The sequence below is a fragment of the Nelumbo nucifera genome, chromosome 1 (assembly GCF_055504915.1).
Source record: "Nelumbo nucifera cultivar China Antique chromosome 1, China Antique-T2T, whole genome shotgun sequence".
In the NCBI taxonomy this organism is placed as follows: Eukaryota; Viridiplantae; Streptophyta; class Magnoliopsida; order Proteales; family Nelumbonaceae; genus Nelumbo; species Nelumbo nucifera.
Window position 1 is genome coordinate 206,319,594 of NC_142649.1, and position 21,262 is coordinate 206,340,855.

General features: G+C 38.5%; 1 protein-coding gene across 1 annotated transcript; it reads left to right on the forward strand.

Moving 5' to 3' along the window:
* Nucleotides 1-345: 345 nt before the first annotated feature.
* Nucleotides 346-20,032, forward strand: LOC104610412 (Man1-Src1p-carboxy-terminal domain protein). Its single transcript, XM_010277026.3, has 9 exons — nucleotides 346-842; nucleotides 2,115-2,242; nucleotides 2,373-2,444; nucleotides 2,587-2,732; nucleotides 2,833-2,947; nucleotides 3,038-3,130; nucleotides 6,951-7,088; nucleotides 19,396-19,483; nucleotides 19,665-20,032. Exons 1-9 carry the CDS (start codon nucleotides 593-595, stop codon nucleotides 19,829-19,831), a joined length of 1,197 nt encoding a protein of 398 aa, XP_010275328.1. The 5' UTR covers nucleotides 346-592; the 3' UTR covers nucleotides 19,832-20,032.
* Nucleotides 20,033-21,262: the final 1,230 nt, after the last annotated feature.

The following is a 21,262-nucleotide window of genomic DNA, read 5'->3' on the forward strand; positions in this document are numbered from 1 at the left end:
ATCCATATTCAACAACACATTTTTAGTTTCAGTTTTGAAAACAAAAACACACATATGCAGCCCAACATTTTAAATGTATTCAATTTTCAAACAAAATAGCTTTGTTTTATTTTTGAAAGTACAACAATAAAAACAATTCACGTTGTAGAAATCCATCTAACACTAGAGCGCTTGGTTAAAAGGAAAATCCATCAACCTATTTTTTCATGTATTTGTAGTGTTACAAATTTTGAATGAAAGATGTCATATTTCCATTGGATCCGACAACCGACCCAGATTCCAGCGTTAACGAGCAGATCCGGATTGTCTGAAACTGAAAACCTGTCACAAGACTCACAACAACTCCACAAGCAAACGCAGGAAAATAAACAATGCAGCAGATCCGGAATCGCCAGTCGGTTTATAAGGGGAGAGAAATTATTTAGACGCAACGGCCAATCGTTGCCAAACAATCTCTCTGCGAATGTCACGTACTGGAAAACAAGAAAGAAAAAAGAAAAAGGTTTAAGGCCTTTGAAGCCTCCAGGGGCGTCTCAGACTCTCAATCGCATGGCGTCAGAGTTCGAAGAGCATTAGAGTTCGTTCGGAAATAATGGCTTCCACCCCAAAACGACGGAAATCACTACACAAAACCCCCAATCATGAGTCTTCTTCATTGGCGTGGTTTTTGACGGAACCATCGCCAGACCTTTTTCCTTCCAAAGAGGAGTTTTTAAGGCTCCTCGCCGTCGTCTCTATTGCTCTCTCAGTTGCCATTGGTTGTAACTACGCAGTCAGTGTCCTCAATCGTCAATCGAAACCCTTTTGCGATAGCGGTGGAGCTTCTGAAGACTCAGTTTCTGGTGAGTTCCTTGTTTTTGTTTCCTTATATAGAAATTACACGGCTTCCCCATTTGGGGCTTTTCTTTTATAATTTTAACTTCCCGAAGATAATGTTCGAATAATTTATTTAAACAAATGAATGATTTTGATTGATCGGTTGCTCTAACTTGGTATGTTTATAGTTGTTATTCAGTTGTTCATAGCTACTCAGAGTTACAAGGGTAATTTTTTTCTGCTCGGTTAGAAACTTAGAAGCGTGATTTCGTGGTTGATATGCTGCAGCCTTGGCACACTAAAAGTTGATAGTTAGTACTGTGGATCAATTGGTATTGGTACTATGGGTTTTTGTGGGCAGTGTTTTCTATTTGTAAGTCTGCGACTAGTAATTGAAATCTGATAATGCTCAGTTTGGAAGGAGTACAAATACAAATATGTAGAGTGCAAAACCTTGTATTTTGTATTATTTTATATGTATTTGTACTCTTTTCAAACTGACCGTAAAGAACCATTCTTTTTCTTTTAAATTCTAACTCGTATGGATATTTTTTCCCAGTTTTGCATTCTTCATATTCCTTTGCTAGTTGAGAAGTTAATCTTAAAAGGGAAAGTAGATTTCTTATTTATGTGATCGACAAACACTCTTTGCTTGTTTCAACGGAATCAATATATGACATTTGCATAGATGTTTACACTGCGTACTGAGGGGATTTCAGTGATTTCCCTATAATCCAAAGTAGAAGTGTGCAGCTCCTTTTTGTGGAGAGCAATATTTTTTCGTGGTCATTGTATACAAGTCTACAACAATATCCAGGCTCTTATTTCATATATAAAACTGAAATATACAAAATGTAATTACAAACTGTACATTACTTCTGATTAACAATGTTTTATCAGTTAAATATGACAAATTCTATTATACTGAAATGGTATGATACCTGGAAACCTTTAACCAATCACAAATCCATGTGAACTTCAATGAATATCAGTTGATTGGTTACAAATTGAATGATACTGGTTGATTGGTTATCAGTTTTTTAGGTTTGATACCTTTTCGATATCATAGTCAGACTTGTTATATACTCGTTGATTTCTCAATTTGAACTTCATTGTATTGCTTGTTGTCATATGGGCCTCTTGGCTGTTTTTCTCTTTATCATTTAAGATGATATTCTAGTTAAAATTTGAGCAAATTGTAGTTATCATGATCTTTGTAAGTTCTTTTTTTTTTTTGGTTATGATGTGATGATATAACTTGTATGGTCTTCCTTCATAACCAATGAAACCTGTTTCAGATGACTGTGAACCTTGTCCAAATAATGGAGAATGTTTTGAAGGCAAGCTTGAATGTTTTCATGGATACAAAAAACATGGAAGGTTATGTGTAGAGGATGGAGAAATTAATCAAACAGCCAAGAAACTAGTGCGTCCTTTTGCAATCATATTTTTTTTTCCTGACATAGTGCTTTACTTTGTGACAATAGAAAATACTTAATGAACTTATCTTTCTATTTCATTTTTCTAGCTATTAATTGCAATATTATCAAATGCAGTCGGAATGGGTACAACTACGTGTTTGTGAAGCATATGTGCAGTTTTTGTGTGATGGAACAGGGACAATTTGGGTCTGTTTTCGAAACTAGCATTTGAATTTCATCCATATATGTATGTATGTATGTATATATATATATATATATATATATATATATATATATATATATTAGTGAATATTGATATCTGTAGTTCAACTACAATTTATTCTTTCAGGTTCAGGAGATGGGGTTATGGAAAGAACTTGATGGGTATCGTTTGAATAGAAATTTTGGCTTGAGTAATGATTCTTTTGTGTATACTAAACAGAAGGCACTAGAAGCTGTTGAAAGCTTGTTGGAAACAAGGAGAGATTCCAATGGGTATACTTTTCTTATCTTTGTTGCTTTAAAATACTAAAAGACTATTGATCCTTCTACTGGTTGTGTCACTTCATTCCTCTTTTTTTTCTGCTGCCTATAGGGTTAAAGAACTAAAATGTCCAGACTGGCTGGCAGAGCGCTATAAACCATTCCTCTGTTACATCCGGCAATGGATCTTGGAGAACACTTTGTATTTACTGCCCATTTCTACATTGGTATGCTACTTCAATAAAGCTTCTGAAATTTCCTCTGTTGTGTGATTGTGTGTCTACATATAAACATCTTAACATTATTAAGCTTTACAGCTTGTAGGTTTCATAACCTTATTGGTGTTGTTACTTAGGCGAGTGCGTAGGAGTAGATATTTATCGAGCAGAGCAGAACAGCTTTACCAACAGGTATAGATAGTTTGTTTTGAAGTTTTTCCTTATAATATATCCACAAACTAATTTTGTGAAATGCCACAGGAGTGCATCCTTGTTAGAGGGAAAACCTGATTAAGTATGCAATGTTTTTCTTGGTTATAAGATTTAGTTGAAATCACAACTAGAAAATATGTTATGGCTCACATCCTAACTTAGGGGTCTTGACCTGTCTTTTTTTGTTGGAAAGATTTTATTGTAATTCTTTAACATTTAAAATAAAGGTTGGGGTCTTTATCTGAAATGTTATTGACAGGAGAGTCTAAATCTAAATATGTGACTTACTGGCTTAGTGTGAAAAATGCCTTGTCAACTCCTTACCAACCTTAAACAAGAAGTTTTTTGTAGATAGCTTTAACCGTAATTCAATATGTTGAGTGCCATTCCCAAATAAGTAGCATGTTTGAAACTTTATTTGAACTGGTGAAAGAAATAATATTTATTTTTACAAGTCTCTCAAAAAAATAATATTTATTTTTACTGAAATATAAACAGTTTCTCACAGTCACTTTTGGATATGCAAGTTGTATCTACTGGAGATTTTACAATAAATTGATTGGATTATAGTTAAAATACAAGTAATCAGATAATAGAACCATAAGCACATTCCATCTCTGGAATGTATGAAAGGTACATACCAGCCCACTGCTGACTAGTTGGAGTTGGAGTTACAGATTGTTGCCTGTGTTCTTGATACAAATTCTTCCCAGGACTAGGGAGATCCACAGATTTATGATGCTTTCGCACTAGATATATAAGGTTATATTTAGATTTGTTTTGTTGAAAATTTGATAAAGTAGATAGAAAATGTTTCTTCTTCCTCCCTTCTCCTCAACTCTCCATCTAAAACCCTTTAGTTAACTATATTTTATACATGCATTCAATCTATGCTTTTGCCAGTGTGCTGAAAGAGAAAATGCTTTTAGTTAGATATTTCCTGAATAACATTTTTAATTTAGGGCCATTGCTTGGTGCAACAGGAAAATCTTGGGCTGCCAAGCATAGGAACACAATTTGATTCTAAGGGAAAATCCTTCCCGCAAAAAAAAAAAAAAGAAAGAAACAATAATCCGGAGGCTAGAACTGTACCCAGTCCCCACCCTGGATCACAAGGAACTTCATTGAGTGCTGCACTTTTGTTTCTTGAACAAGGGTGGTGCAGATAAGGAAGAGGAAAGAATCCATGGAAAAATAAATCAGTTTTTCAATTCCTTCACCAATTTCAGAAATTTGGGTGATAAGGAATTGGTCTTTGCCATGCTGTTGATGATGAAGCTATCCAAGACTACCTCCTTAGAATATCATATGTTGTGAACTCTTCAAACTTTTCAATGTCTTTACACAATAAGCGGCCCTAACTACAATGTTTTCTATTAAGTCTACCTTGCTCCGTGCCTTGTCTTTAAGAATTCTCGAATTCCTTTCCTCCCACACTGTCCATATTAAGTCTTCTAAAGATTTACTATTATTAGTAAATACAAAATTACTAGCTATGGTAATCTTGACTTGCTATTTATGGTAATTTCTGCAACTACTCTTTATAGTAAAATCGCAGTTTATCATTTTTAGTAGTTTTTTTGGGTTTCTTTACTAGTTTTAGTAGGATTGGAGTTGTTTCGGGAATTATAATCCTTTTTCAGTGTCTCTATGAGTTACCTATCAGTTTGTGTTAGTTCCAAAGCACCTAGACAAAGTTGTTTCGAGTTCAAATCGGAGTCTAAAGAGGGACATCCAAGTTCTTATGTTAAGTCACAGTAATTGCTAGGAGGATTAATTTGATGAAGTAGAATCTAGTTTATAGAATTCTGGTCGTTTTCAGGAGTGTTTCTCTTTTTTTTTTTTTCCATATTTCTTCTTCCAAATGGTCCTTCTCTTTGATATTTACTCTAATAGCAAGAGTTCCTCTCTTTCTTTCTAAATCTCTTACTCATTCTTTGGCGTATACCAAGCAATGTACTTGCTTCTCCATCTCTATTCTTCATCCTTAATCACCCAAAGCCATTCATTCAACTCATAAAGTTCACCATGAGATTTGGAACTTTAGGACCCTCCCACCTTGTCCTACATCAAAGGGTCATTGTGCAATGTTGGTCCAAGCTATATGGGGTCTTGGGAGAGGTTGAATTAGGGGTGATCATTCTCAGCTTGACCCAAATACCCAACCCAACTCAGTCCACGATATATATTATATATTAAATATTTTATATAAAAAATTAATATATTATATATATCCGCAAGTTGACACATGAGTCAACTCAAGTATGAGACAATAACTTGTTCCCTAGAGTTGTTTATTGTTATATAAATGAAGGAATAGACAACCATGTGTTGAAAACCATATCCTATTTTTTGTGTCATAGACCCAAAGCCAAACCAAGCCCAGCCAACGTGTGCCCATGCAACAATTCTTTTTCATGTAATACACATCATATAATATAAAATTTTATAAATAATTATGTTTTCATTATTTGATGTCAGTGAGGCGGGTTTGGGGCATGGACCATTCTCCCCATCACCGATCCCGACTTTGAAACAAATCCCTGTCCCCAACCTTGACCCCTGTCGAGGATAAAAATGACACCGTCCCCAATCCCCAATGGAGACGAGTTCCCATTGGGGATTCGAAGTTAAATCTTAAATACCCCTTATAAACTGGATTTTTTAGAAAAAATAATGAGCAGAAGAGACTTTTCAGTCTGGGGTAAAGGACTCAGTCTGGGAACCTCATAACAAGCAACATATATTTTGTTCGGTGGATCCACCATATTGTTCTGACCTAAGATAGGTCCTAAATGATCAGTTGTTTTTTTTTATCAATACCGATCAGTTGTCATTTAACTATCTGACTTACAAATTAATTCCAGAACTTAAGAGAGTTTCTCCACCATCCAAATGTTTGCAGTAAAACCACACAGTTGGAATATTAGTGTCCATCTATTTTTTGGCTCCCTAAGTCTCTAAAATGAGGCCCTTAGAATGTTGGGCTTCAGTCCTGTAAATAAGGGGCATGCAATAAGTTATGGGGCACCATGGGTCTCCTGGTCTCTGGCACAAGCTGTTGCCAAGATATAAGTGAAAATAGTAGTTAATAGTTTTTAATTGATTTATTTGATAAATGTACAAGTTAAAAATAAAAACCATATAACTTATGTATTATTGTTATTTTTTTCTCTAGCAAATTGTTACCACTGAAGCTTATATTTAGCTATAAAAATTTACAGCTTTGGGATGGATTCGTACATTTGATGTTGATGTCTGTCTTGTACATCATATCTTCTTTACTTTTAATACAATTGCTTTAATCCTTTTTAATAATTTACCAAAAAAGATGTCTGTATGCCCTTTCTTCTATAGTGCGGTGTAACAGATGTCTTTCTAATTTCTGTTTATGCGTTTTCATTTTCTCATAACTTCTCAATATTTTATTTATCCTGCATGATCTATCTATTTCCTGGAAGAAATGCTTGTGTGCCCTCATTCTAGCATTTCCAGACATTTCATAAATGTATTGATAAAAAAATCCATAAATGCTTAGCAGCTTCCTTAGTATGTCTCTTTTTAATCATCTTGAGCAAGTTCTAAATTCTGGTTGGCAATATTTTTGAAACTAGTGAGTAGGGACCACAATGTACATTTACAACCAATGCCGTGAGTCTATGAATTAATAAAAGCATATTATTATCCATGTCGAACAGAGAAAATTCTTGTCCTACTTTTGAACTAATCCAAATAAGAAAAAGGAAAGTGAAAAACTGCTAATTTATAGGTTTGTGACATACTTCTTTTTATCAATTAGGTTTGTGACATACTTGAAGAGAATGCAATAATGGCAAAGAATGTGAATGGAGAAGGTGAACCTTGGGTGGTTGCTTCTCAGCTGCGAGATCATCTACTGTTACCAAGGGAGCGGAAGGACCCTTTGTTATGGAAAAAGGTACTATCCTTTATTCAGGAATCAGTCATACTTGACAAATGAACCCCTTTCCACTGCAACCTTAACAACTAACATTTTCCAATTGTTACCCAACTTGCAGTTTCCTGTTAATTGTCTTCAGATTCTGCCTCTAATGTTGTTTGAAATATGAAAAATTCCTAGCTGTAGTAATCCTTCTATGTGGTGCATTGGTGTCAGACTTGGACCAGATCTGATGGTTGACCTAGTCACCTAGTGATCTTTCTGGGTTCTGGTTACTTGATGAGCTAACCCACCTGGTTAACTGGTAAAACCATGACCCACTGATCATTCTTTTTTTTCACGTCTGGTCTTGAGTCTGATGACACATTGACACCATGGATTTGGTGAGATTGAAAAAAGATAGCAAAAGTTTTGCTTCCTGTGAGTCATCACTGTGCAAAGAAAAATAAACAATTTGGGTGCAGTCATCACTGTGCAAAGAAAAATAAACAATTTGGGTGCACAGTGCACCCACTTCTATTATACACTTTACTATCATGAAACATTGCTCTTTTTTTTTTTGAAATGTTCGATTTGTTTTCCCATGAAATGTTTTCTCTAGAATGTGCAGGCTATACAGTTCCATTTTCAGATTGCATCTCAAAGAATGTTAAATTATAGGTTCACATAGTCCCAACTGTTGAGTCCCAGTGACAATTAAGAAGGATGTATGGTCCTCCTTTTTGATACATAGTACATGGTAGTTGCTTCACTTTAAAAATTGAATATTTACTGCTTGTTTGCATGTTAGAAAATCATGTGCAACACATGCCCTTTTACTAGTATGCAAAAAATGCATGAACAGAATACCTTTTATCAATGGGGGAGAGGATAGTAAATCATCTATGGTTTGAAATTTTGAATTATTAAAGGAAGAAATAGGGATTGTTTAAATCAGTTTCAAATAGTAAAGTGTCTTTTTGCAGGTCAGTTGGCACACCCAAAATATTCAAAAACCATAAAACAATAAAACAATAAAACAATAAAAATATAAAATTCTTCTTGGAATTTTTGCATAAAACTTCTCCCTTCCATCATCTTGCATTTCCTTTGGAAATATTCTTTTATTTGGCATTGAAGAGATTTTGCCTCTCAGTGTTCTCAGTGTTTTTTTGATAGATAACAAAGACTTTTATTAATAGATATTAATAGAGAAAGATACAAAAGGAGGGGTAAAAACTCTTAACCCTCCCAAGAGTACAGTTCAGATTACAATAATGCTCAGAAAAAATTGACTCTTCCCACCCCTTGTTTGGCCAATGAATCTGCCAAGGAATTGGCACACCTCTTAGTCCATTGAAACTTGACTTCCATGTTTTGAGTGAGCTGTCTAACTTTCTTCTTCTCATTTAGAAACTTCCACAAACTAGGATCATCCTTCATTAGCCAATTTATAGCCAACTTAGAATCACCTCCCACTATCAGTTTTCTGATATATATATATATATATATATATTGATGAATATCAGTTTTCTGATATTTAACTCTTGAACTCTTTTTAACCCTTCCAAAACAACCAATATTTCAGCTCTAAGAGAATCCCCCATCCAATAGAACCAGAATGCAATGCAATAATTCGACCTTCTCCATCCCTCAAAGCTCCCCATATACCCGATGGGCCTGGATTTCCTTCGCTACTACCATCAAAGTTTAGTTTAGTGAACCCCGAAGTTGGAAGGGTCGAGGGGACCAAACTAGGTTAGATGAAACCTTCCTTGGAGCTGACCAAGCCACTTCTTTCCACTTCCCTGATGATGTCTCCTCCTGAATAGTATTAAAAAAGTTGCAAAGTCTTAACCCAATGAACCACCCTTATACAAATTAATTCAATAATTACACCCTTATTTCTTTCTTTCCCATGAAAGGTCAGTAGAGATCACTAATTGCAGATTTAGTCGAGTTTCTTGTGAAGGAAAGAGGGGGAAGATGAAGATTTCAGCAGTAGAGAAGAAAGGAGAAGAAGAAGAGAGTAGGAAGTCAACCAGGATTGTGAAAAAAATTAACCCTAGCCGCCCCCCTCTCATTATATTTATACTTAAAAAGATGAGATATTACAAGGATGCCCTTAGTAGGGCGGCTACTAAAAGCTGAACAGTCACAACTTAAAAAAACATAAACTAATGGGCCTAAAGCCCAACAACTTCCTAACTAAATAAAAACAAACCAGACCAACTCAACACTCCCCCTCAAGTTGGGAGTAAATGTCACACATTCCCAACTTGCGTAGATCATGCTCCAGCTTGTTCTTTGCAACACCTTTTGTGAGAACATTAGCGAGCTGCAGATCAGAAGCAACGTATGGAAGATAAACTTCTCCAGAAGTTACCCTTTCTCTGATAAAATGTCTATCTACTTCAATGTGCTTAGTTCGGTCATGCTGGACTGGGTTATGGGCAATGTTAATTGCTGCCTGGTTATCACAGTATAGCATCATAGGTTCTTCTGCCTGTACACCAATTTCTTCTAACAGGGAACAAATCCAAAGAAGTTCTGAAACTCTATGTGCCATGGCCCTGTATTCGGTTTCAGCACTTGATCTTGCCACCACTGTTTGTTTCTTACTCTTCCATGAGACAAGGTTACCCCCAACTAGGGTGCACACTCCTGAAGTTGATCTCCTGTCATTAAGGCATCCTACCCAATCTGCATCTGTATAAGCCTCTAGTTTCAACTGTCCATGATCAATAAACAATATGCCTCTGCCCGGGTGTCCCTTCAGATAAGCAAGAATCCTGTCAACTGCCTCCCAATGCTGGACTCGTGGAGCATGCATGTATTGACTTACTACACTTACTGCATAGGAGATGTCTGGTCTTGTCATACACAAGTATAGCAGCCGACCTACAAGTCTCTGATATCTCCCAATGTTCTTTACTGGTTCACCTTCTGATGCATTGATTTTATGGTTCTGATCAATAGAGGTGTTGATTGCCTTTGTTCCAATCTTCCCTGTCTCTTGAAGAAGATCCAATACATACTTCCTTTGTGAGATAAGAATTCCATGTTTTGATCTTGCAACTTCAATGCCTAAGAAGTATCTCAGTTCTCCAAGATCCTTAATTTCAAACTCTTTATGTAGGTTCTTTTTCAGACCTTCAATCTCACTCAGATCATTCCCGGTGACAACAATATCATCCACATAAACAATTAGGACTGACACCAAAGATCCCCTTCACTTCACAAACAAGGTGTGATCGGATTGAGTCTGAGTGTAGCCAAAAGCAATCAAGGCCTGTCTGAATCTGTCAAACCATACTCTGGGAGACTGTTTCAAGCCATAAAGTGACTTCTTAAGCCTACATACCTTTCCCTTTTCAATATCATTGTAAAAACCAGTAGGAAGATCCATATACACTTCTTCTTGCAAATCCTCATTTAGGAAAGCATTCTTCACATCAAGTTGAAACAAGGGCCAAGAGTATGAGGCAACAAGAGAAAGAAGTATCCGAACAAAGGTCATCTTTACAACTGGCGCAAAGGTCTCTAAGTAATCAATGCCATAGGTCTGTGTGTACCCTTTTGCAACAAGTCTTGCCTTGTACCTTTCTATACTTCAATCTGCCTTATATTTTACTGTGTAAACCCATCTGCATCCAACTGTCTCCTTGCCTTCTGGTAGATCCACAATGTCCCATGTCTGATTCTTAATCAAAGTTGCCATCTCTTTCTGCATAGCTGTCTTCCACCCAGGTTTGGAGAGAGCCTCACTAACACCCTTGGGTATAGACATTGAATCCAAAGAGGAGAGAAAAGCACGGTAGGAAAGAGAAAGTCCACTGTAGGATAAGTACTGTGAAATACAATGAGCAATACACTTTCTCTTCCCTTTTTTGAGAGCAATAAGGAGATCAAGGTTATCTGTAACAGAGTTAGTAGGATCAATGGGAACTGAAACAGTAGCGGGACCAAGAGGAATACCTGAATCCATGGTAGCCAAATCTCGTCTCTCCAAGGAATCGATAGGAAGTGATGTGAGTTTTGTTGTAGTGGAATCAACCTCCTTGTGAAGTCTCTATCATAAGTAATGTTGAGAAGCAAAACGCAAAGGAGGTGGCAAGGTAGGTGCCACAGGGTGGTGGTCAAGCACTGGAGTAGACACAGGGACTGGAACTGGGAGAGGAATAGATTGCTGACTCGCTTCCCCAAAACATTCCCCCTGAGAAGGATTCTTTGAGAAGAAGTACGAGGATTCAAAAAAGGTGATATCCATGGTAACATACCGGCTCCCAGAGACTGGATCATAGCAGCAGTACCCTTTCTGATTCTCTGCATATCCAAGGAAGACACTTTTTTGCCTTGGGATCAAGTTTCGAGCGGTGAGGACCAAGGGTATGTGCAAAGTAGACACACCCAAACACCCTGAGAGGAATATGAAACATCTCCCCCTGAGGAAAAAGAAGACTGAATGGGGTGCTGAATCCAAATATACGAGAGGGCACCCTGTTAATCAGATATACTATTGTGAGAACTGCATCACCCCAAAACCGAACTGGAACTGTAGATGTGATCATCATGCCTCTTGCAGTCTCAACAATGTGTTTGTTCTTCCTTTCTGCAACACCATTCTGCTATGGACTGTAGGGGCAACTGCTCTGATGGACAACACCATATTCTAACAGATATGAGGCAAGATGTCTTTCAAAATATTCCCTGGCATTGTCAGATCTTAACACCTTTATTCTTGTTCCAAACTGTGTTAGTACCATATGATAAAATTGCCTCACCAAGGATGGTACCTCATCGCGGGATCTCATCAAGTAAATCCAAGAGTATCGTGAGAAATCATCCACAAATAAGAGAAAATAGTGATAGCCTCCCATGGAAGGAACATGGTAAGGGCCCCACGCATCCGAATGAATAACATCAAAAGAAGAACATCTTTTATTACTAGGTTTAAATGAATGTCTACAATGCTTTCCAAGTTGACAACTTTCACACTCTAGACTTGACAAACTAACAGACTCAAAAAGTTTTGGAAACAAAAAACTCAAAGATGAAAACGGTAAATGACCCAAACGATTATGCCAAAGCATAATTTGACTCATTGACCCTGACTCACTATTCATGTTGACATGATGACTCTGATGAGAAGGAAGTACATCCAGGAGGTAGATTCCATTTACTTCACAACCACTCCCAATCGTCCTCTTTGAATCCAGATCCTGCAAAATACAATGACCAGGAGAAAAAAATACTGAGCAGTTCAGGTTCTTAGTCAAACTAATAACAGATAACAAATTAGTGCTCAATCTGGGAACATGAAGGATAGAGGGTAGAGAAGTAGAATCACTAATCTTGACAGATCCCTTCCCAGCAATAGGAAGTTGAAAAAATAGTAGAGCTCTGGGTCATGTGCTCTGAGGCTCCAGAATCTATAATCCAAGGAGGTCCCTCCTTACCTGAAGTGGAAGCATAATTTGCAGTAACGTGTGAACTACCTGTGTGAGCAAAGTAAGTAGAGTGGACTCCACCAGTGCCACCTGTACCTTGTTGTCCGCTTGCGGTTGAACTGGAACTGTTTATATCCCGCTGGCTTAGAAGTAGCCCATACCTCTGAAGTTTGGCCCTTACTGCAGCAATTGCAACAGACTCCATAGCAGCTGTAGTAGGAGGGGCCGGAATGTCACCAGTAAGTGCCATGTGCGCATTTCCCTTCTTATTTTTCAATCTAGTCGGCACAAGATGTGGGTGAAGCTTCCAACAAGTATCTCTTGTATGTTTAGGCTTCTTACAGTAGTCACAGATCAGATCTCTTTTATCTTCCTTCTTGATGTCACTGCCACTTTGTTTAGGTTTCACAACACTTACCATGGCAGACTGATCAGAAATAAGGTTTTTCATCATCACATCTCTCCTGCACTCCTCCCCTGACACAAAGGCATATGCTTGGGAGAGAGTAACACTGTCCCTGGAAAGAAGGTGTTGTCGTGCAATATCATACTCAAGATTAAGGCCAACAAGGAATTCAAACACCCTATACTTCTCTAGATGTTTCTGATAGGTAGCTGCATCCTTAGTAGTTTCCCAAGCAAATGTCTCTAAATGGTCAATCTCCTGCCACAGGGTTTTAAGGACTGAAAAAATAGGCTGCAATAGATCTATCTCCCTGCCTTGTAGCAATAATCTGATTTCTCAATTGATAAGCCCTAGCAACATTCTCCCTCTGTGAATAGGTTTCTGCAACCCGATCCGATATTTCCTTAGCTGTATTTGCCCATAAAAAATTTTTACTTATATGTGGCAACATGGAATTACACAACCAAGTCATCACCATATAATTCTCCTGTACCCACCGGGAGTTGTTAGTTTCGGGTTTCACCTCTTCACCAGTGATATACCCTAACTGTAGTAATGGTCCCATCCCCGAAAGGGTCTCCAACACCTCCTCCCACTGGTCCTATTTCACTCCCGGGCTTATTTTCAACTCCGTGGCCCTCCATGCTTCTCAAAAAATGTAAAGAAAATAACTGAAATTTGCAGCAAGATCAAACAAAACACCTTTTGGAACTAACAACACCTTTTTGGTGTCGTAGACTTTCTTCCCACAAAAGATTCCTTTTCTGTGGGACGGGAGAAGAGAGAGAAGAGGTAGCCGCCCTCTCTAGAAGCCTCCAAATCAGGCAGGACTTGAATCACCCCCTTACAAAAAACTCCAAGGAACCCTAAAAAATTAGGGCGCTACTTCTTAGGTCAAAATTGAAGAGTCCAACAGAAACATGACTCTTCCCCGTTCTCCAGTTTTTCCTGATTTTGATGAGAAACCCTAGGCCAGCTATAGAGCACACAGATCCACCAAAAAAAATCCAAAAATTGGGCTTACCTGAGAGCTTCAATCAGCCTCTTAAATCACCATGCAATCGGCCGATCTAGGGCTGCATGAGAGAACAACTTCAAGGAACCTTCGGCCTGCTCTGATACCAAGTAGAGATCACTAATTGCAGATTTAGTCGAGTTTCTTGTGAAGGAAAGAGGGGGAAGATGAAGATTTCAGTAGTAGAGAAGAAGAAAAGAGTAGGAAGTCAACCAGGATTGTGAAAAAATTAACCCTAGCCGCCCCCCTCTCATTATATTTATACTTAAAAAGATGAGATATTACAAGGATGCCCTTAGTAGGGCAGCTACTAAAAGCTGAACAGTCACAACTTAAAAAAACATAAACTAATGGGCCTAAAGCCCAACAACTTCCTAACTAAATTAAAACAAACCGGACCAACTCAACAAGGTCCATTGATTCCTTTCCTCCCAAACTGCCCAACATACAGCTGCTCTTACACATCTCCACTGAATTTTCCCTCTCTTCTTCAGCCCCCTAACAGTAGTTGAATGGAATAGGCTTTGTACATTTGAGGGGGGGGGGTCCACCTGCAACCAAAAAGATAGAAAAACCAACAGCAGATCTCTGAAACAAATGGGCAGGAAACCAGTAAGTGATAACAAGTCTCACCATTCTTCTTACAAAGGATGCACCAGTGTGGGGATAAACACCAATTAGGCCTTTTTCTTTGAAGTAAGTTGCAAGTGTTACACTTTTCAAGGAAAGCTTCCCAACAAAAAGCACTAATTCTGGGAGGGATTGGTCTACCCCAAACTTCCAAAACTAGAAATGGGAGTCCAAAAACAAGTGGGGAATGAGCCAATTCTTTGAAGAAAGAGGAACAAGAGAAGACACCCGAAGGAGAAGGGACCCAAATCCTACTATCCCTCCTAGAGGGGTCAATAACCACCTCATCTAGGATTTTTAGCAGGTCAGAAATAAGGTTCAGTTCAGAGTCTCTAAGGGCCCTTCTAAAGCCCAAGTTCCGGTCAATAGTTGAATTAGAAGTGGTCAAAAAAGTGGAGATTGGCTCATTTTTAAAACGTGATGAAGAATACAAAGAAGGGAATAGCTCTTTCAACGGAGTGCTTCCCACCCAAACATGATCCCAAAATTTCACGAGGTTAACGGAGCACAAGTCATACCTGATTAGAGGAAGGAAAGAAGGAAGTATGGCATGAATGGATTTCCAAGGAGAAGCTCTCGTATCCCTAGCTGATACTCCCGAGTCCCAGCCATCCGCCGCTTGCCCATGAATACTTAAGACAACTTGAGCCTACAATTTATCCCTCTCCAAAGTCAACCTCCAAAGCCATTTCCCCAACAGAGCTTCGTTCTTTTTCTGCAAATTACCTAAAGGAAGCCCACCATCACTTTTGGTTTTGGTAAACTATATCCCACCTGACTCTATGGTCCCTTTTCTCCTCTCTTGGTTCCCATAAGAAATCACTCATTAACTTTTCCAAAGTCCCACATATTCCCTTAGGCATTTTAAACACCGACAGAAAGTAAACTGGCAGATTGGTCAGTGTTGACTTGATCAAAGTTGTCTTGCCTCCCATGGATAGGTAATTTTTCTTCCAAGATGCTAACCTCTTAGTGAATCTATCAATCACTGGATTCCAAAAACTCTTTTTGCTTGGTTATCCCCTAGTGGCAGCCCCAAATAGATCAACGGCCATTGAGCAATCTCACAACCCAAAATTCAGGCTCTATCCTCCACCTCACTTTCACTCAAATTAATGCCAATCACATAGCTTTTATCTAAATTCACTTTAAGATTGGTCACCTGTTCAAACACATTGATCACTTGCTTTAAATTACCAGCCCAACTTACCTCATCCCCACCATAAAAAAGAATTGTGTCATCAGCAAATTGTAGATGTGTTACTGGAACCCTATTCCTCCCTACCCTCTAGCCTTTCACCAAGTTTCTAGAATCTGCCCTCTCAATGAGCTTTCCTAGGACTTCAACAATTAGGGTAAAAAGGAAAGGAGAAAGGGGGTCTCCTTGCCTAATGTAGCTAGGAAGTGATCTACCACCTTACCATTCACTAAAATGGAATAGTGGCAAGTCCTAATACATCCTTTCACCGACTTGCACCACTTCTGTCCAAATCCAAAAGACACTAAGACTTTCAGTAGGAATGACCAATCCACCAAGTCGTATGCCTTTTCGAGATCCAATTTGCACACCAAACCTTTCTTCCCACTTCTTTTGAAATCTTCCACACTCTCATTTGCAATTAGGATTTGATCAACAATTTGTCTATTCTTCACAAAGGCACCCTAATTCGGGGAAATTATTAAGGGCAGCACCTCTCTAATCCTCCGAGATAACATCTTAGCAATGATCTTATAAAGGCTGTGTACCAAACTAATGGGCCCGAACTCTTTGGGGTGACAAGCTTCTCCCTTTTTTGGAATCAGAGCAAGGAAGGTAGAGTTTAGACCTGGATTGATCACCCCTCTTTCAAATAATTCAGAAAACACTCTTTGAATATCCTCCTTAAATATCTCCCAACAGTCTTGGTAAAAAGCCATTGTAAAGCTATCAGGACCAGGTGCTTTAGATCTATTCATAGAAAATATGGCTACCCTTATTTCTTCCAATTCAAAACTTCTTTCCAACCACACCCTCGATTCTTTCGGGAGTCTAGGCCACTCCAAACCCTCAATCTGTAATCTGCTAGACATAGGCCTTCTATAGATGGATTTGAAATGGTCCACAAAAACCCCTTCAATCTCATTCTGTTGGGTTAATGTTACACCATTAATCACTAGCTTGGAGATAAGATTCTTCTTTCTCCTACCATTGGCTATAGCATGAAAGAATTTTGTGTTCCTATCACCTTCCTTTACCCACTTGTGTCTGGACTTTTGCCTCCAGCTAATTTCTTCTTTGAAGAGCACATCCTCCAAATTTTTCCTTAGCTCCCACCTAAGCTCTTTGTCCCCTTCCCCAAACGAGCCTAGTTCTTCTTTTGCATCTAACTCCTCAATCTGATTAATCAACTGTTGTTTTCTTTCCTCTAGCCTCCCAAAATGAAGAATATTCCATTCTTTGATTTTACTTTTCAACTCTTTCAGCTTCCATTGAAATTTCATACCCTCCCAATTGACCCTTGGGTTACTTCCTACCCACCATTCTTTTCACTTTCTCCTTGGAAAGCTATTCAAGGTATTTTGCCTCTTATGCTCCCTTATTCCAAATATGATGTTTGCACTGGAAATAAAGTCTTGTTTTGGGAAGATGTTTGGGTTGGTGAAAACTCCCTTAGAGATAGATTTCCTTCTATTTACTCCTTGTATAAAACAAAAGAAAAGTGATCTCTTCAGTGTTTGTTGATAACTCTTGGGATTTGGGCTTGAGAAGAGGTCTAAAGGATTCTAAAATGGGGATGGTTGATGATTTGATCATTCAGTTAGGGGAAGTCTTTCTTGATTAGTCTTGTAGAGATAGCAGAATTTGGAAACCTTCCCCTTCTGGTTTTTTCAATTGCTCTTCTTTCTATAACATTTTGCTTCAGACCTCTAACCTTGTAGAGAACTTTCCTTCAAATGAGGTGTGGGGTAGCCCTGTACCCCCAAAAATTCAGGCCTTTTGCTAGGAAGTGGCACTCCAAAAAATCAACACCTTGGATTTATTGCAGAAAAAAGAGGCCAAATATGTGCCTCTCCCCCCATGTTTGTTGTCTCTATTTGGGTTTTGGTGAGACAATTTCACATTTACCAATCTCATGCCCCTTTTTGTCCTTTATTTGGTTTTGGTTCTCTTCTCTCTTTGGCAGCAGATGGACTCCCTCCTCGAGCATGGTGAAGCTCTTTAATCCAGCTTTTTGCAGGCAACCAACGGTTTGTGGAAGGATTATGTGGAGAGCCACTAGAGCTACTGTATTGTGGTCAGTGTGGGAGGAAAGAAACGATAGGATCTTCAAAGGTAGTTGTAGATCCAAGGAAGAGGTTGTGGAAGGAGTAACTACCAAGGTTATCCATTGGTTGAAATCCTATGATCTTTTTAAGGATTTCTCAGATGAAGACATATATAGAAGTTGGGGTATTGTGGCATTTACTACTACTACTACTACTTCCAAAGCTATGATACAGGAAGTTTGGTCTCCACCGGCACAACAAAGGGTAAAACTGAACTTTGATGGAAGCTCTATAGGTAATCTGGGCCCATCTGGTATAGGAGGTGTTTTTCAAAGATAATGAAGGCAAGACAATGGCTCCGTATTCAGGTCCAGTTGGAGTTGGAGATTCCTTAAGAGCGGAAATCTTGGCACTACATCAAGGTGTAGAACTGGCCAAACAATTGGGGCTACAGAAGATTGAGATAGAAGGAGACTCCAAATTGGTAATTGGGTGGATGCAGTCAGGGTAGCTGGGAATTTGGCAATATAGACAGCTGATAAGGGAAATACTTGGCATAACAAGGGAGGTGGGTGTTTGTTTCAAGTGGGTAAGGAGATCAGCAAATGGTTTTGCTGACGCCCTAGCAAAACAAGGGACTGTAAGGGAGAGACTTTACTTGGCAGTGCTGTAATGTTTGATGTTTATTGGATCAACCTTTTCTAATAAGGGTTGACTTCTGTATTTCAGTTTAATTAATCTCTAATGAAAGTTATTGTTTCTGATAAAAAAAATTGAAGAGGTTTTGCTTTTTATATATAGTCTATGGGATCATAGTTCACCATGGTCCATTCATTCTTGCTGTTTTCTTCATTTACTTCTCTTCTGAAACTGCATCTTGTTCTGTATGGTAGAAGCTATTTGTTGCGTCCTAGACCTTTCTTTTCCCTATACTTCATTCTTGTGAGCTCCATTGAGTTGAGCATTATTACATTGATATGTCAAACAGTTCTCTGTTTAGTTTTCTACGGTGGAGGCCCTTTGGCTGACAATTGTGTTGTTTCACTAAAAAGTGCCTTTTATGAATGGTTCAATTTCAAAATTCTTACAATGATGGATCAATTTTTGTCGATTTGGTTCATGCCATAATTTGTTTGATAAATATGTTAAAAGATAAGCAAAGTAAGAAAATGGCTTCATCAATATTTGAGAAAAATGTGGGAAATCCACCTTGAATTGGACATACTATACAATGGAACGGATTTAGCATCCTATAGAGTGGACATTGTTGCCCTGATGAAGGTGGGATTCATACCCAAGCCTCTGCTACTACCAGCAGGAGACTCTACTGGCAAGCTATAATCCTCCTTTCTTCTAAGATGTAGTTTTGTTCTGCATAATTGGAGAATTTGATTTTTGTTGCTTTGAAGTAACCTGCTTCACAATTTTTTTCTTGTCACACTCTTGAATGTCTGCGACACTACACTCCTTTTAACTTGTATGACCTTAAGAGACTTGCCTATATGGTGTTATTTTCTACAGTCTATGACTTAACTGGTTTTTACATATTCATATTTTCACTTAAGAATTCTTGGTGATCAATTCATATCTTTGTTGTAGGTTGAGGAGTTGGTGCAAGAAGACTCACGTTTGGATCAGTACCCAAAACTGGTGAAGGGCGAGTCAAAAGTGGTATGGGAATGGCAAGGTATTGTTGCATGTTTCCTCCATATTGTGATGGTTTTTTTATTCTCTTCTCATCGTTCTTAGTTGTAAATTATAGTGGGGTTCCAGATATCTTTTATTATATCCTTTCTTTTTTCGGTGCCTTGCCAGTTTGAATCAAAATGGAAATCATATTATACTTGTGAATTCCTTGAATTTTGCAGTTGAAGGTTCTCTCAGCTCTTCAAGGATGAAAGCAAAGGGACGAATGAACAAATTGAAATCCAGTTGGGGCATGTGTGATTCTTCTGCTCAACAACAGCAAGAGGAACATCAGCAGCAACAGCAACAAAGACACACGTTGAAGGCTCTCGGGCTGCTAAATTCCTGATGTATATTTTTTCATGGCTATGCTTTATGTATTATATAGTATATTATGGACTTTCTCTAATGGTGGGGCCGAACCAGAAGATACTTTTGCAGCATTCTACGCAGTGATGAATCCCCAGGCCCACTCTACCATGTATTTTATCCAACGAAACTGCTATCCCGGTGCTTTATTCATATTTCATAGCCCTGCAGTTCCATAGTACCTGGTCTTTGTATGTGGCAGCCTTTAATCTTCTTGTAAGAAACTGTAACGAGGTAGGAACTGTTTCATGGAATGGTCTGTCGAAACATGGAGACCTGTTTTCTCTCTGTGGTGCATCGTGTCAAAATCATGTTCAAACGGGCATGAATTGATGATATTTGACGAGGAAATAACCTTAAAAGAAATTCCTGCCATGGTTTTGAAAACTGGACTGGAAAGGATCCGCTTTGATCACCGGTTCCCGGGTCAAATGATCCGACTGTCCAGTCCAAACCCCAGTTAGATGGTTTTGGGGGTCCAAAACCAGACCCCGAGCCGTGATCAGTTCCTGAGTCAACCGGTCTGGTTATCCAGTTTGATCTGGTTTTTACATGATTCCTGTGTAAAATTTGAACATGTAAACGAAATAAAATATCACATCAAACTAGCGTTTGAAATTAAAGGAAATTTATGGTTTGTTTCTCTGAGAATTTTTTATTGATTTTCTGAACTCAAACCCAAGGTTTTTAAAATTGGATTGGATAAGGAACCGTTCTGGGGATTGATTCCCAGGTCGAACAGTCTGGGCTGTCTGGTTTGAAGGGATGACCTAAACTGCTGTCTGGATCAACGATATGAGTGCCTGGGTCAGTGATTCACTGATCAAATCAACTATTTTCTGGTTAAAAAGTGGCTTTGGGGTGAACTGGTACCTATCAGGTGACTTTTTTCCGGGGGGGGGGGGAGGAGGGTAAGTACACTGCAACCCAATGCAGAATTATGAATGACAGCCCCTCATAGTCTATTAGTTACCCCCTCCCCATAAACCCATGAATTTGACATCAATTCAGGATTCATCCCCCTATATGATGGGGTTAAAAAATTCTGATCTGGACTGATCAGTCATTCTCCTTTTTTTTTTGTCCAATCATCTGGTCCAGTCCAGTTTTGAGTCAAACCCCCTCTACAGTACCTCTTGAATAGTGATAGATTTCTCACTAGTCCCTGTTTTTAATTGTACAAATTCAAAAATTTCTAAGGTGAAATAATTAACAAAAACCCCTAGATTAAAACAATGATGGGTTCAAAATTCATCGGGGTGGTGGTTAATAAATGTGATATCTAGGTGACAATTCTCAGCCCTGATTCTACCTGTACTTGCATAAATGACTAAATGAGAAAGAAATCATGAAATTAGATCATTCAAACTATTCTTGTCTCTAGCGCTTGGCTAGTATGAAGCTTCAAAAA